The 16,593-nt window shown below is 40.7% G+C and overlaps 1 protein-coding gene across 1 annotated transcript in view; it reads left to right on the plus strand.

Annotated features, from left to right (window-relative positions):
- The window catches only part of rabgap1l (RAB GTPase activating protein 1-like), a 188,120-nt gene that overhangs the window by 165,201 nt on the left and 6,326 nt on the right, over nucleotides 1-16,593 (plus strand). Inside the window, exons 21-23 of the mRNA XM_080430953.1 lie at nucleotides 2,439-2,531; nucleotides 12,078-12,188; nucleotides 14,821-14,925. Coding sequence (XP_080287079.1) covers nucleotides 2,439-2,531; nucleotides 12,078-12,188; nucleotides 14,821-14,925 — 309 coding nt within the window. The remainder of the gene's footprint in view (nucleotides 1-2,438; nucleotides 2,532-12,077; nucleotides 12,189-14,820; nucleotides 14,926-16,593) is intronic.

Below are 16,593 nucleotides of genomic sequence, written 5' to 3' on the forward strand. Positions count from 1 at the left end.
TGTATTAGACTGCTGATCTGCTCAGAATAAAGCAACTTACACAGGCTTCAGTGAGCAATGGTTCTCAACCTTCTCGTGTCAAGGACCCCAAAATGTACACATACCGTATAAGCTCGCGGACCCCCATCTGAAAATGTTTTGTGCCAGCAGGGACCCCCAGAAGAGAAGATTTATGGGATTTTTTTTAAATGCCTAAAACGAAAGGGGGGAAAGAAATGCTATTTTTGAATAGCCAAAGTATAAATGGATAAAGTGGTTAAAATGATTGTGATGCTATGTTAACTACTTTTGCCCCTGGGGGTCCCCGGACCCCACTTTGAGAACCAATGCACTATAGTGTAGAGACAGTACCAGGTGTGCAGGACACATGAAGTGTGAAATGAAATATTTCCTAAATATACCAACTTTCCAGGAGGAGAAAGGCTGTATACAGGGTTCTATTAGCTTGGGATCTTCTATCGATGATGTTTCTGAACTGTCCACAGCCCTCCTCTGAGGCAAAGTGAGTAGACAGAAATGGCGCAATCTTATAATGAGTATTAGTGAGGACCACTTATATGAAAATAAGGTTTAAAATGGGTTTAGTGTTCTTTTTTAAAGCCCTATTTCAAAAATAGCAAAAAAAAAAAACCAAAAAAAACTTTGACTTTTCCTCTCTGGATATTTACTCGGTGGGTCCTGACCCACTTTGGATTAGGACCCAAAGTGGGTCAGGACCCACTATTTGGGGAACACTGGCCTAGAGCCGCTGTGGCGCAGAGACGGAATATGTGTGCTAGTAGTGCTGACGGTGACGGTAGTACTGAAGGACACACAAGAAAGAGAGACTTTTACACACCAACCAAAAGACTTTAACATTAACCCATTCAAACCGGGAACGCATCTGTGTAACCACTTTAACCATTGTTTTATACTTTGGCTATTAACTCTCTGTGCCAATGAAATAAAGAAATATGTTCATACTGTGCCAGCAATTCATTTTTTTTTTAAATAAGTGCTCAGGAGCCGAGATACAGCCTTTTTCAGTAATAAGTTAAACAAGAAGTGAATGGAGCAGCAAATCTTCGGATCGCGATATCTTGGGTTCTGAACATTCTTTTCCAAAAAATATTTCATTTTTTTAAACTCTGGATTTTTCGTTCTTGGCACTGAGGGCATTCAGAAAAAACTCGGGATAACTCGTTTTGTGGCACTGAGAGAGTTAAAAAAAAATAGCAGATATACAAGCTCATAGCGCGGCACTTTATGAGCTTGTAGATCTGCAAATATTTTTTGAAAAATCGTGAAAATGTGTGCAAATCTTTGAATATATATATATTTTCTAAAGCGAAAATGTTTAACTCAAATCTTTGCGTCTGGGGATTCTGCAAATAATGTCTTCTAAATCCTAGCAGTTAAAAAACACTTTTTAAGAGACGTATGTTGCTATAATATCAGTGGTTCTCAAACTTGTTCATGTCAAGGACCACCAGAATGATATGTATTTTGTTCCAGGGACCCCCCCAAAGATTTGAGTTAAAAGTATAAACTATATATAAAAGTATATATTCAAAAATGTTCACGTTTTCTTTAAAAAAAAAAAAGCAGATCTACAAGATCTAGATCTATGAGCTTGTATATATATATTTTTTTAATAGCTAAAGAAATCTGAAAATGACACAGATGCTTTCTCGGTCTTAATGGGTTAACCTAAAGACTTTACACTAACCCAGTGGTTCTGAAATGTTTGAAGGACCCTCATAACTCTTGAGAGTGTACAAATGGAACCGAATGGACCCGTAAGGGTCCATTCGGTTCCATTTGTACACTCTCAAGAGTTACAGACCTGTAAGGGTCCATTTGGATCCCCCTCAAAGACCCCTGACGGTCACTGGACCCCACTTTGAGATCCAGTGCACTAACCAAAAGACTTAAAGGAGTAGTTCACCCAAATATGTTCTCATTTTCTATCAATTACACACCCCATGAAGCCTAGAATTCATGGATTTGTTTTTATTTTTGTCGCATTCCTAAGCCAATAGTTTGATGATTTATTTCCGGTAGGAGACACAAAGAGTCTACTTTGTGTCTCCTACCGGATACACTAGCTGGTAGGAGACGGTAAACACATTATTGGCTTACGAATGCGACAAAAAAAAAAAAAAAAAAGTCATGAATTCAAGGCTTCATGGGGTGTGCAATTGATTAAAAAAAAAAGGTATTTTTTGGGTGAACTACTCCTTAAACATTAAGTCTTTTGGTTTAAGCCTTCGTTGGTATCATTGGTAACACCAAAATACTTGACACTGTCGATTCCTGCAACACACTGAACCTGTACTCTCTCTGGATGTACAGTATCTGCTAGAATGTAAGCTAACTGCTCTGTGGTCTGTGTGCTGAATCTCCCTCCACGGGGTCAATAAAGGTCTATGTATCTGTCTTTGCATCTGTCTGTCTAGGTTCCTACTAAGAAGCTGAAGAAGTTTGAGAAGGAATACCAGACCCTGAGAGAGAGTCAGCTTCAACAGGAAGACCCCATCGATCGCTACCAGGTACACCCCCCCCCCCCGCCCCCCGCCCCCTAACCTGTCACCACTACATCTAATCTAATCTCATTTTTAACCTAATCTTAACTTTTAACATAACCGTGACGCAAATCCTAAAACCAAAACATGTCCTCATTCTCAACATCCGTCTATTTCCAAAAAAAAATTCTATCTTAGTGAGGACATTGGTTCCTCGTATAACTACACATGCATGTACACGCACGCACGCACGCACGCACGCACGTGCGTGTACATTGCACGCACAATGTCTGCATGGGTTCAGTTCAAAACCTTCTAAGACAAACAATTTGTTCAGGTTCCTACTAAAGAAGATACTGTACATGAACTTGGTTCTGTACTCTGGTCCTATATGCTGTACTTATAGGTTCTGGATGGATCAGAATTGCTGCTTATCAGGGACTCATTTAGACCAGGTACCCCAGATGAATACACTTATTCACTCACTGATCGCACGGTAAAACGAGTGAGCACAGGGTGTAGTGCAGAGCTGGACGAAGTACTCACATTTTTAACTTAAGTAAAAGTGTCAATACCACAATGTAGAAATGCTCTGTATACAAGAAAAAGTCTTGTATGCAAAATGTACTTGAGTAAAAGTGAAAAGGTATTGGCATAAAAATGTACTTAAAGTCCCAAAGGTAAAAGTAGTCATTATGCAGAATGTCCCATTTCACAAGTGTTCAAAAATGTCGGCTATTTTTAAATAGCCAAAGTATATAGGGTGGTTAATGCATGTTTTGTAAAAATAATAAACGTTACTAAAGTAACTACATTTTCAAATAATTGTAGTGGAGTAAAAAGTACAATATTTGCCTGTAAAATACTCCAGTAAAAAAAGATCCTCAAATTTGTACTTGAGTACATGTACTTAGTTACTCTCCACCAGTGGTGTAGTGACTGTACCAGAGACTGTAACTTCTCTGTGTCACTGCCTGGTCCATTCACACAGTGCTGTATCATATTTCTCAGGAAATCCTCAAACAGCGACAACAAAACACTTCTCCAACTGTTTCCTGCATCGGATGGGGTTTCCCGACGCCGCGGCCTTAATAGCGCCACCCTCAGGCCAAAAATGGTCAACGTTATCTCCTTACCTCACAGGCAGAGTGTGGGTTGAACCCTGTTGGTTTTAGTTTTTTAGTCTTTTGACCGCATGGCCTTTCCTCAAGACGCTCTACGCATAGCAGCCATTATTGGAAAGAAATTGGGCTCCTTCCGTACTTCTTCACAGGTGTTACCAATGATACTAACGAAGGCTCTGTTCCATTCCGGTCAAACAAGAGTCAGAGTGCTGATATTGTGCATGTTGGCTCACTGGAAACACTCTGCTACACCAGTGGGTCTCAAAGTGTGGTCCAGGGACCCTTATGGTTCCTTGAGGGGGTTCCAATTGGCCCCTTACGGGTGTGTATGGAACCCACTCAATAGGGGCAAATTTGCCCGTCGCAAGTTGATGATGTCATTTGCCCCATGCGTGGTCCAGCCCTATGGAATGTATTGTGAAACTAACGTAATTCTTCCTAAATATGTTTTTTTTTTTGCACATGCATTCCTTAAAATCCATAGGGCTGGACCACACATGGACAAATGACATCATCAACTTGCAACGGGCGTTGCCCTTCTTGAATAAAGATGACTAAAATGAGCACAAACTGTCTGGGATGCTCACAAAAGCCCAAGTAGACGTTAAAATGACCCCAAACATGTTTGAAAGTGAAATATCCCTTTAACTACTTTCACTTAAAAAAAAGAAAAAAGTTGCTACCTTTTTTGTGACGCTGTGATAGTAGGGAATTCATTTTCGACATAACGAGTAGAAATGTGGACATACAAGGTTTCTACCCGACAGCTACGAAATGCTATGTTAATTTTTATTTTATCATTTATTTCTCCGCTGAAAGTTAACGTTTTTGTGAAGGCACGACACGAGCAGCTATTTTTACTGTCAGAGTTTATAATGTCAAAGAATGTTTTTATTTCTATTTTTATACTTTTCCTTTCATGTCCACGGTTCTTGCATCGTTTGGTGTCAAAACCTTTCGTGTTCCTTACATCTTCGCCCAGCATGTGACTACTGTTCATGAGATGCATGTCAATAAAGTTTATTTTGGGTGGCGAAGCTTTCTGGGTGGATGTTGTAGCTTGTTAGCCGTTAGCTCGTCTGTTTGTGGTGAAGCGGAGGCGACATGAAAGGACGAGATATTTATGGATTCCGATGACCCAAAACTGTCACTAGAAAACGTTATTCTCATCATTACGTCCGTCTTTTCATCATTTTGTTGCCCAAATATATCCTGGCTGTCCTGAGAGAGAGAGAGAGAGAGAGAGAGAGAGAGAGAGAGAGAGAGAGAGAGAGAGAGAGAGAGAGAGAGAGAGAGAGAGAGAGAGAGAGAGAGAGAGAGAGAGAGAGAGAGAGAGAGAGAGAGAGAGAGAGAGAGAGAGAGAGAGAGAGAGAGAGAGAGAGAGAGAGAGAGAGAGAGAGAGAGAGAGAGAGAGAGAGAGAGAGAGAGAGAGAGAGAGAGAGAGAGAGAGAGAGAGAGAGAGAGAGAGAGAGAGAGAGAGAGAGAAAGAGGAGAAAAAAAAATACAGGAGAGGACATCTGAGAGGGAGATGGTGTAGGAGAGACAGACGGTAGGGAAGCTGAGAGGGAGATGTGTAGCCTCGATCTCCAGGCTGGCTCTATACACCCGCCCCTCTATACACGAATATCAGGAGCGTTGGGGCAGTCTAGTTTATGTGCATAAATTACCTCTAGGTTTAGGTGGGGTCGCGGGCTGAAAAGTTTGGGAACCCATGGCCTAGTGTACAGTAGGAGAGACAGACAGTAGGGAAGCTGAGAGGGACATGGTGTAGGAGAGAAAAATGTCCCCCCCAATTTAGTCGTTCTGCCAATTGATTCCTCCCCCCACACACACATGTGTGTGTCGTAATCCTACTGACTCACCTGCCAGTGAGGAGCCCCCACCAGGAGGACGTAGAGCCTTCATCCTACTCCTCCCGCCCAACACTCCCTGCAGTGACAAATATCACCCTCCCACCCAGCGTTGTAGATCTGCTATTTTCTGCTAACGTTACCCTCAGAATAGGGAAAACACCGGGTTATTGTGTAAAAAAAATACTGTCCACTGTAAAAAAGACCACGAAAATTGCTAAAACTATAGAAAGCAGTACATTTTAAATTTTTAACACGTCTTTTATTTACTTTAATTACAATCTAAAACATAAACCTTGGTTGTAAAAAAAACAAAGTTGTCCTTTTAATGTAAAAGAAAAAGAGAGAAAAAAAAAGTTCCTATCACACAAAGAGTTGGCGAACCCCCTGTAGTAACTCTGAGGACCCCTTAGGGGTCCCGGACCCCCTGTTGAAAACACCCCGGTACAGACAAAGCCGGGATGCACTGCGGTGGATTCGAACCCACAACCTCCGCGGTGCCGGGCAGGCACGTTTACCACTGCGCCACCCGAGCTGAGCGCCGGTCCCTTTTTTCTAATACTCAGCCTATGTGTGCATCTAGTCTGTGTGTCCCGTCAGGTTGGTCTGCTAAAGGTACAGTCAAAAAAGATTGCATAATATGGAGATTTACAGGTTTTCTGCCCGACGACGGCAACGATAGGAGAGCATGTCTTCATGCTAACGTGAACGCAACACGACGCGACAGGAACGTTTGCTGGAGTTTTATTTACATTATGGAAACATCAGCTCTTAACCCATTGAGACCTGAAGCCGATTCTACATGTCTCCTAAATCTCAACAGTTTTCTGAAAAACGTATGTTTCTATATCAGTGGTGCTCAATCTTTTTCATGTCAAGGACCCCCAAAATTATATGTATTTGGCCGCGGACCCCCATCAAAATATTTTGTTCCAGGGACCCCCCAGAAGCAAAGATTTGAGTTAAAAATGTTCGCTTTAAAAATATATATGTTCAAAGATTTGCACACATTTTCACGATTTTTCAAAAATAGCAGATCTACAAGCTCGTAGCGCGGCACTCGGTGCCGCGCTATGAGCTTGTAGATCTGCTATTTTTGAATAGCCCAAAGTGTAAAATAATGCTTTTTAGCTCAAATCTAAAAATGACACAGTTCCAGGTCTTAATGGGTTAAGATGTCTGCTAGCAGTGTTTGGAAGAAAGGAAGGAAGTCTTCTACTGTAGATAAAGTGTTGGAACGGAGCCCCGGGGCTACACGGACCCCTCTGAACCCAACCAGTTACCACTGTGTAGAGAGAGAGAGAGACAGACAGACAGACAGACAGACAGACAGACAGACAGACAGACAGACAGACAGACAGACACCTCAGGAGAATAAAAACAGTGAGTGATGTCAGAAGGAGAAGGGTAAACTCCCATTAGAATCATGTGTTCAAGTCTAGTCCCTCCTGGACAGAGAGCTGGACTGTCTGTGTGTCAGTGTGTATCAGTGTGTGTCAGTGTGCGTCGGTGAGTGTGTGACACTGTGGCGTTGCTGTGTTGGCGGTTGGATACACCACTGAGAGGGAAGGTAAGCTGTCTGTGTGTGTGTGTTGTTGTTGTTGTGTATTTGCTGCGTGGCTGCTTGCAGCACGGTGTGTGTTTCCTGTCAGAACGCAACGCCTCGCCTCGCACTGCAGCCTGCTAGATGTGTGTGTGTGTGTGTGTGTGGGGGGGGGGTACATAGGAGCTGGGACAGGAAATCGTAATCGGGGTCATATGACCCTTGTTTGTCACTAACGAGGTGAGGTGGTCATGTGATTATGTAGACAGACAGACAGACAGACAGACAGACAGATGAAAGTTCCATGTCATGAGACTGACTAATGACCTACAATGGGGACTGTGTGTGCGCGTGTGTGTGCGCGCGCGCGCCGTCTGCTTGATGGGGCCCGGCCCCAGTTCCACTTGGCTTGACGACGGTGTGTTGATGTTTTTTTTAATCGGCGTGCTGTAACAATCTGACCCAATACGTTGATGTACATCAACGTTACAATATGACTCATCCACACCTTGTTTCAGTGCTCTGGTGTGAGAGTCATTCTAGGATTTTAAACTTGGTGTTTTGGACACATTGGACTGGCTGCTGACACTGTCAAGGTTAGTCACAGATAGTTGGTCATAGATAGTTTGTTTGCTCATAGATAGTTTGTTTGTTCATTACATTTTAACCACTTGAACCCCCAGCATGCCTATTCTGGGGGGGAACGTTTGGTAAATATAGCCAGACTACGAGCTCAAAACGCGATATGAGCTCGTACTGTAGATCGGCTATTTGTGTTGACGAGATTTGGTGTAGACAGGGAATAGCAGTCCAAGCACGGTTGTAACTTAATTCACTTTTTTTATTAAGACTAGAGCAGTGGTTCTCAACCAGTGGTCCGGGGACCACCAGTGGCCCTTAGGGGGTACCAGGGGGTCCCCAGCGAAATTAGTTAAAGGGATATTTCACTTTCAAATAAAATAAACATTTAAAAAATATATTAAAAATAAATGAAAAAAGTAATGGAAAAATCACGGCCCCCTCACGCATTAGAGTGTCCTACTAATGTGTGAGGGGGCCGTGATTTTGCCATAACTTTTTTCATTTATTTTTTATGTTTATTTTATTTGAAAGTGAAATATCCCTTTAACATAGCATCACACTCATTTTAACTACTTAGCTGTGGCTATTCAAAAATAGCAGATATGCAAGCTATGAGCTTGTAGATCTACTATTTTTTTTTTATCTTGAAAATGTGTGCACATCTTTGAATATATATATGTACTTTTAAAGCGAAGATTTTTTAACTCAAATCTTTGCTTCTAGGGGTCCCTGGCACAAAACATTTTCAGATGGGGGTCCGTGGCCAAATGTTTATCAATTTAGGGGTCCTTTGCATTAAAACGGTTGAAAACCACTGGACTAGAGGGTTTAAGTGGTAAATGCATTTGTGCAATCATGAATTTAGAGTTGCCTTTTATTGGCAAAACAGACTGCCAGACTGCTTGCACTATGTTCAGTGTTTAAGTGTGACAGTTCAGCGACCTAACGGTTCGGTTGCGCTCGGCAGAATCATTGTCATGGTCTGTAGGGCTTGGGTTTGAAGATGCTACAAATCACTGGGCTCAGGCTGGACCAATGTGGGCTCGGGTTAGTCCAGGCTTTGAGTTTTGGATACAAACTCTTGAGTGTGTTTGTGTGGGTGGTGGTGTTTGCTCTTGTATTTCTGTCTTCTGTCTGAGAATCATGGAGAGTGAAGACAGGGTTTTTTTTTTTAGGGTGAGTGTTAGTTTATAGGGTAATTGTAGGGCTTGGAATTGGGGGATATAGTCAATGGTCCTCACTAGTATTGTAGATTCAAATTGTGTGTGTGTGTGTGTGTAATGGAAGGGAACTGATAAGATATTGATCAAATATGGGAAAGAGAATATTGTTGCTGTCGGGCAGCAACCAGCTATCTCAATTCTTCAACTTATTTATTTTATTTTTATTCTGTGCTATTGAACACCCTTTCCGTCTGTGTGTGGGTTTTACACATATTGAACAAAATGAAAAGTATTAAAAAGCGCTTCTGACTAAACCTCCTAACTCCATTGGATCCTCAAAACTGTTGGTCAAACCACCCAACTCCAACTTTGGAGATAGTTGTTTTGTCCATCATTGATTAGAATGACAGACAGAAAAAAATCTCCACATTAATGGTAAAAAAAATAACCTAACTCCACTGTATCTGGGTAACGTGATGATAATTTGAGGACACATTCAAGTATCTGATAATGTATAAAGTCACCATACCAACTTTGACGAGGCAGTATTGTGTTATTCTAAAAACATGTTTTTTGTTTTTTTTCCCTAAAAGTTAATATTTTGGACATGGTTTCTGCCCGACAGCAGAGATATATACATTTCAATCTTCTCCCAGGAGCTGGATATTGTATTAATCTAGCCTGAATGAAAAACAGCGTTATTGAAAATATTCCAGTGAAAAGGAAAAATAACTATCTAACTAAGCTCTCTATCTCTATCTCTCGGTGACTTTAAACTGTTATTAACAAGTAAAAAAAAAAAAGAAGCCCCATATAAAACAATGAACGGCAATGATAAATGCCCCCATTCGGAACACGTGCCCGTTCATAGTCAGAGCTCATTTTGCCCCCGAAGAGCTTGCAGTGTTGTCAATAGCCACAGTATGGCTGCATTGCAGAGCTCCAGAACTCTGCAATGCAATGTTGTCCAGGTGAACCGCTCATCCCATTGACTTCACAGTCGACACTTGGCTCCATTGGGTCCTCAGCGATACACACAGGAAGTGTAGGGTTGTGATCCTTTAGGATTCTAACGATTCCGGTTCCTTAACCCATTCAATCCGGGAACTGTAGAAAAATCGTGATTTTTTGTGTGCAAATCTTTCAATATGTATATTTTTTAAAGTGAACATTTGTAACTCAAATCTTTGCTTCTGGGGATTCTACAAAATGTCTTCTAAATCCTAACAGTTTTTTTGAAAAAAACTTATGTTGCTATAATATCAGTGGTTCTTTTTTCATGTCAGGGACCCCCCAAAATTATATGTATTTGTCTGCGGACCCCCCATCTCAAAATATTTTGTTCCAAGGACCCCCAGAATGTATATTTTTAGATGTATATCTCTGCAGTTAGGTGGTTTTGTTCATCATTGATAAGAACAGCTGAATGGACCTCCAAGCTCACAATGAGGTTGGAGGTCAAAATGGGGTGGAGCCTGGAGTCAGCAAAACCAGTTAACTCCACCCCTCTTTGGTGGAGTTAGCTGGTTTAGCAGAAAGTTTGAGGATCCAATGGAGTTAGCTGGTTTTGTCAGAAGCACTTTTTATTGTTTTTAATACTTTTCATTGGTTCAACATTTCTTTAACCAACACACATATGTAAAGGGTGTTCAATAGCACTGATTTATGGAAGAAAATGCAAAAGTGTCAAAAAGGAGTCAGCTGGTTTCTGCCCGACAGCAACAATATATTCAAAATCCAGGATAAAAAAAAATAGCAGATATACAAGCTGCTCTCTGCGTCCCTGCTTACAAGTACATATACTTACACCCATATATAAGGTATAGAAGATTGACTGCTCCTGAGAAGCTGCTCGTTTTATCTTCTACATTCACCCGGTCCCAGCTCTAAAGCTCTAAGTCCCTGATATAAAGACAACCAGCTGTATTCCAAGTCTGCTTTTGATTGATTGATTGATTGATTCATTCATTTCATTCATTGAATACTTTATTAAGTTTGTTAACAGTACAGGTAGTAGGCTACAGTCAAAGGTTATGCTAAAAGGATAACAAAAAAAGCCCCAGGGGCTTGTTTCCATAGTGGTCCATTGTACTCAATTCAATTCATTCAATAGTAAGACATACAATAAAATACAATGCAATACATATCGGTAAAAAGCTCCAGTAGCAGCAAAAGTTATATTTACAGAGAATTAAGGAGGGGTGGGGGCGGGGGACTGAGGACCAAGGTGTTCCTAGGGAGTTCTACTAAGCCCAATTGTAATTTGAGGTCAGCCATTCTTTTAGGACTAGTAGCTTTAGCATCATGCTGTTTGAGTGAATGAGGACTAGCTTTAGCATCATGCCGTTTGAGTGAATGAGGACTAGCTTTAGCATCATGCTGTTTGAGTGAATGAGAACTAGCTTTAGCATCATGCCGTTTGAGTGAATGAGGACTAGCTTTAGCATCATGCCGTTTGAGTGAATGAGGACTAGCTTTAGCATCATGCCGTTTGAGTGAATGAGGACTAGCTTTAGCATCATGCCGTTTGAGTGAATGAGGACTAGCTTTAGCATTATGCTGTTTGAGTGGTGCCATATGCAATTAGTCCGACAGTCCATTGTTCCGCAGTACCATTTGTCCAACAGCATGCATTGTAACTAACTAACTAACCCTAACCTCACACTAACCTAACATATTGTGTACTTTTGGGACGTCGGAATAATGGGCTGCCCCTGTTTGAATTCATGTGGACTAGCTTTGGCATCATGCTGCTTACGTGAACAAGGACTAGCTTTAGCATCATGCTGTTGAGCGAGTGTGAAAGACACAGTAGTTATGTTTCCATCCACTTCTCTGGTACAAGAGGGAAATGTGTATATGTTTTGTCGTTACGTAAACACAGGGCAAGTTACATCCAACGCCTTCAACTTAACACTGAGTAGAACTTCTGTGTAGAACTAAGTCATGCCACATCCGTGATTAAACGAAGAGGTAATAAAAATAAAAAAATACAAACCTTCCCAGCTCAATGTATCATCAAAATGTTTGTATAATATTATGAATGGAAGCATAACTATCGGTTCTCTCTGAGCTCGACCTGCAATGCCTGGATGCAGAGACTAGGAACACAGAGATGTATAAATCATAAGTACAAGATTATGTTCATATTTACTCCATGTGTTCTTGTATCTGTATTCACAGCAAAGGCCTGTCTTATTATTATTATTACCATATTCACCATAAAACATTGTTTTTAAATTGATGGTGTAACTTAAGTGTGTGTGTGTGTGTGTGTGTGTGTGTGTGTGTGTGTGTGTGTGTGTGTGCAGAGGGAGAACCGTCGTCTACAGGAGGCCAGTATGAGGCTGGAGCAGGAGAATGATGATCTGGCCCATGAACTGGTGACCAGCAAGATCGCCCTGCGTAGTGACCTGGACCAGGTAACTAACACACACACACACACACACACACACACACACACACACACACACACACACACACCGTGTGTTAGTGTGCATCAGAATTGATGACGTTTGTAACGTCACTTTTATCAATCACTAAATCTCTTTGATTTCTATTAGCTTGGATTCCACATCGATGATGTCACTGGTAGGCAGGTTTCTGAACCGTCCACAGCCCTCTACCTCTGAGACACAGACCGAGTAGAATAAAATAGTACCACATTATAATGAGCATGAGTGAGGACCAATTATATGAAGATGGGTTGAAAATGGGTGAAGTGATCCTTTAACTAACAACTATTTTGTTAGTTTTAGTTAAAGGAGTACTTCACCCCAAATATAAACTCCAAAACAACTCTCACAGTTTAATCACTGATGAGCCTACTGTTCAAAGAGAATGTTTTAAATGATGGTCTTGCTCTTCAAGTAGTCAAATATAGGATTATTAGCTCAGGAATGTGACAAAAACAAAGGGAAATCTCCATGAATTCAATATTTCTTGCGGGTGAAGCATTCCTTTAACTATAAACATGTCCACCACCACAGAGTACTCTAGGCCATTAAAGGAGAGTTCCGGTCATTTTAGGTTGTATGGCACACGCCAGGTTCTGTGAGAGAAACAAGCAACCAGCGTCATGTCTTTCTGCACGAGCGGTAGCTCCTGCGGGACATTCAGCGCATGTCTGAGTATCATGAGACTCCACGATGAGTACTAGGAGAAAAAAAACAGACTTTGCATCGGTTCAAATAGGCGATTTTCACTCTTACACACTCTCCAATTATGCCGCTGCAAGGGGCCTGCAGAATGGACAACGGGGGCAGATCTGGAAATATTCAACGTTCCTTTGTATGTTGGTGAGTGATTAGCGACACATCAAACATACAACCTAAAATGACCGGAACTCTCCTTTAACACTGTGGAATAAAACAAACTATGTGTAGTTAGTAGTGGTAGTAGTCTATAACACCGTCACTAACTCACAGATCTGTGGTTACACACAGTGGTGGAAAGTAACTAAGTACATTTACTTAAGTACTGTACTCGAGCACAATTTTGAGGTATTTGTACTTTACTTGAGTATTTCCAATTTCCAATATTTTTCACTTCTACTCCACTACATCTCAGAGGCAGATATTGTACTTTTACTCCACTACAATTATTTGAAAACTTTAGTTACTAGTTACTTTTCAGATATAAATTATGATATTATGAAACATACATTAACCACTTCAGTCCTATTTTATACCAAGGCTATTTGAAAATAGCCGATCTACAAGCTCACAACGCGTCGCGAGCTTGTAGATCTGCTATTTTCAAACATTTTAGTACTTTTACTTTTGGTACTTTAAGTACATTTTGATGCCAATACTTTTGTACTTTTACTCAAGTCAATTTAGAATTCTGTACCTTTACTTGTAACAGAGTATTTCTATATTGCATTATTGGTACTTTTACTTAAGTAAAGAATTTGAGTACTTTTTCCAAACACAAACCTTCTAGTCTAGTTCAGGCGTTCCCAAACCTTTGAGGCTGAACGGCCCCCAAATTACAGAGAGCGCTGTTCAGACAACCAGTAAACCATGATATGAGCCACAATGCAATAGTGGTAGATTTTCTACAATCACACTATTGTATGGCATGTCACATTACTATGGTTGATTAAAGAACCTTTTCAAATACATTCAGAACGTGTTAGTAAGTCATTCTAACACACAGCCTGCCCTACAGTATGTGTTCTGTATCTGGATTCTGTGTCATGGCTGCCCCCTACTGGCCAAAAAGGGAATTGATTTTCCTCCAATCTCAGTTGTTGTATTCACCTGTTTCCTAGGCTGTGTGTTTTCCACTTCCTGTCGATTTCATTGGAGATCATTGGTCATCTGACAAGTTTCATTGGATTTCATTGGATCAAATCGACAGGATGTGGAAAACACACAGCATAAGAAACAGGTGAATATCTGTTGGCAGTATGTTACGATATCAAGCAATATTCATTATAAACAGAGTTAACTTCTGTTCTGAGGTGAGGAGGACATGAACATGCACCGGTACACTTCAAATATGTTGTGTATGTCAGGAATAGTTTAGCAATAGGCTGGCAAAGATCTTCCAGCGTCTCTAGAGCGACATACAGTCAGGAAGGTGGAAATGTTCTGATAGAGGGTCATGTCACCTCACAACTGAAGCATAAACATTAGTGTGTTTTGGTCTGTAAGTAACCACTTCAATCAAACATTAGTGCGTTTTGGTCTGTAAGTAACCACTTCAATCAAACATTAGTGTGTTTTGGTCTGTAAGTAACCACTTCAATCAAACTTTAGTGCGTTTTGGTCTGTAAGTAACCACTTCAATCAAACATGAGTGCGTTTTGGTCTGTAAGTAACCACTTCAATCAAACATGAGTGCGTTTTGGTCTGTAAGTAACCACTTCAATCAAACATTAGTGTGTTTCTGCAACCACCTGCTCTTTACTCAGATTCTTGTGAAATGTTTGACTGACATCCACACTATTGTGTTGTAAGCTCCTGTGGTGTGTTAAGCCAGAGTTAATTAAGGTGTGTGTGTGTGTGTGTGTGTGTGTGTGTGTGTGTGTGTGTGCGTGCGTGTTAGGCGGAGGACAAGGCAGACATTCTGAACAAGGAGTTGTTGAACACCAAACAGCGTCTGGTGGAGACGGAGGAGGAGAAGCGGCGGCAGGAGGAGGAGACGGCACAGGTGACACCTCCCCACTCACTCACTCAAACAAATGATGCCACCTTTCCTATCGTGTTTCCTTACAATACCTCCTAGCACCTCAGCTGCGTCCTTCTCCTATGACAGACTGATGAACGCTACCTTGCCTCAATTTGACATCTTAACCACTTAAGACCGGACAGGGAAAGCATCTGTGTGTCATTTTAGATTTCTTTGGCTATTCAAAAATAGCAGATCTACAAGCTCATGAGCTTGTAGATCTGCTATTTTACAAATCTTTTAATATATATTTTTAAAGCAAAAATGTTTTGCTTCTGGGGGATTCTAAATCAGTTTTTTTTTTAAACTTACGTTGCTATAATATCAGTGGTTCTGAAACGTTTTCATGTGAAGGACCCCCAAAATGATATGTATTTGGCCGCGGACCCCCATCTCAAAATATGTTATAATAGGGACCCCCAGAAGCAAAGATTTGTGTCAAAAATGTTATAATATATTATATTCAAATATTTGCACAAATTTTCACGATTTTTTTTTGTTGCAGATCTACAAGCTCATAGCAAGCTTGTAGATCTGCTATTTTTTTTTATTGACAAAATATATCTATAAAATGACACAGATGCGTTCCCGGTCTAAATGGGTTAACCACTGATGCCCTATATCATTGTTGTCGGGCAGAAACCTCTTATCTCCATCTTCTAACTTTAAGTGTTTTTTCGTAAAATGTAAATGTCCTACTCGATCACAGCGTCACACAAAAGCATCAAAAGTAGCAGATCTACAAGCTCGAAACATGAACACGAAGAGTTTTGAGGTTGTAGATCTGCTATGTTTTGCTATTTTTCAATTTGAATCCTGAAAAGAACAGTTTTGGACGTACAGTAATAGGTTTCCACCCGACAGAGACGATTTATACTTCGTCGTATGGACGGTGTCAAGCGGAAATAGAAGATCCAAAAGCTCACGTGTCACATCGTGACAGAACGCTTTTATTTATTTGAAATGTTTTTTGAAAGATATGAAATGTTTTTTGCCGAAAATGACATCCAAAATATCACACTACAAACAGCTTGTCCAGATAAATATCAGGATAACGTCATTCTATAGTATATTCGATACAATATGGACGCCAGATTTAAATATGTTAAAGTTCAAACTATTTGAACTTGAACCTCTTTTACCACTGACTTTTGAGAGCTGGTCCAGTCAGTATTGCAATCAGTTAAATTTCACATCTGCCGTTGTTGTTTTTTTAGTCTTTCTTGTTCCCTCAGGGATATTCATCTTCACAGTCTGTTCCAACAGGAAACACATATAACCATATACTGTAGCACACAACATCATAACACCAAGACGCAGGGGCGGCCTTAATGATCTGGGGGCCCGTTTCAAGAGCTCATATGGGGCCCCATATGCACCCCCCATAAAAAAATAAAAAATAAAAAAACTTTTTTTTTTTTTTTTTTTTTTTTTTAATATTATTTGTGGACTGAAGTTGGTTTGCTTCCACAATCATTAATGATGCATTTTCAAACTAAATTAATTAGGCTATCTGCACTTCCACCATGGACAGACAGCTAAAACAACTCACTCACATGATTCACTTGAGCTGAGCCCTGATTTAATCAGATCTACATCCTCTTCTTGCATGAAATTCAGGCGGGCCCCGGACTGGGTCAAAAAATAAAT

This window comes from Gymnoscopelus braueri (assembly GCF_963280865.1).
Source record: "Gymnoscopelus braueri genome assembly, chromosome: 6".
NCBI classification, from domain to species: Eukaryota; Metazoa; Chordata; class Actinopteri; order Myctophiformes; family Myctophidae; genus Gymnoscopelus; species Gymnoscopelus braueri.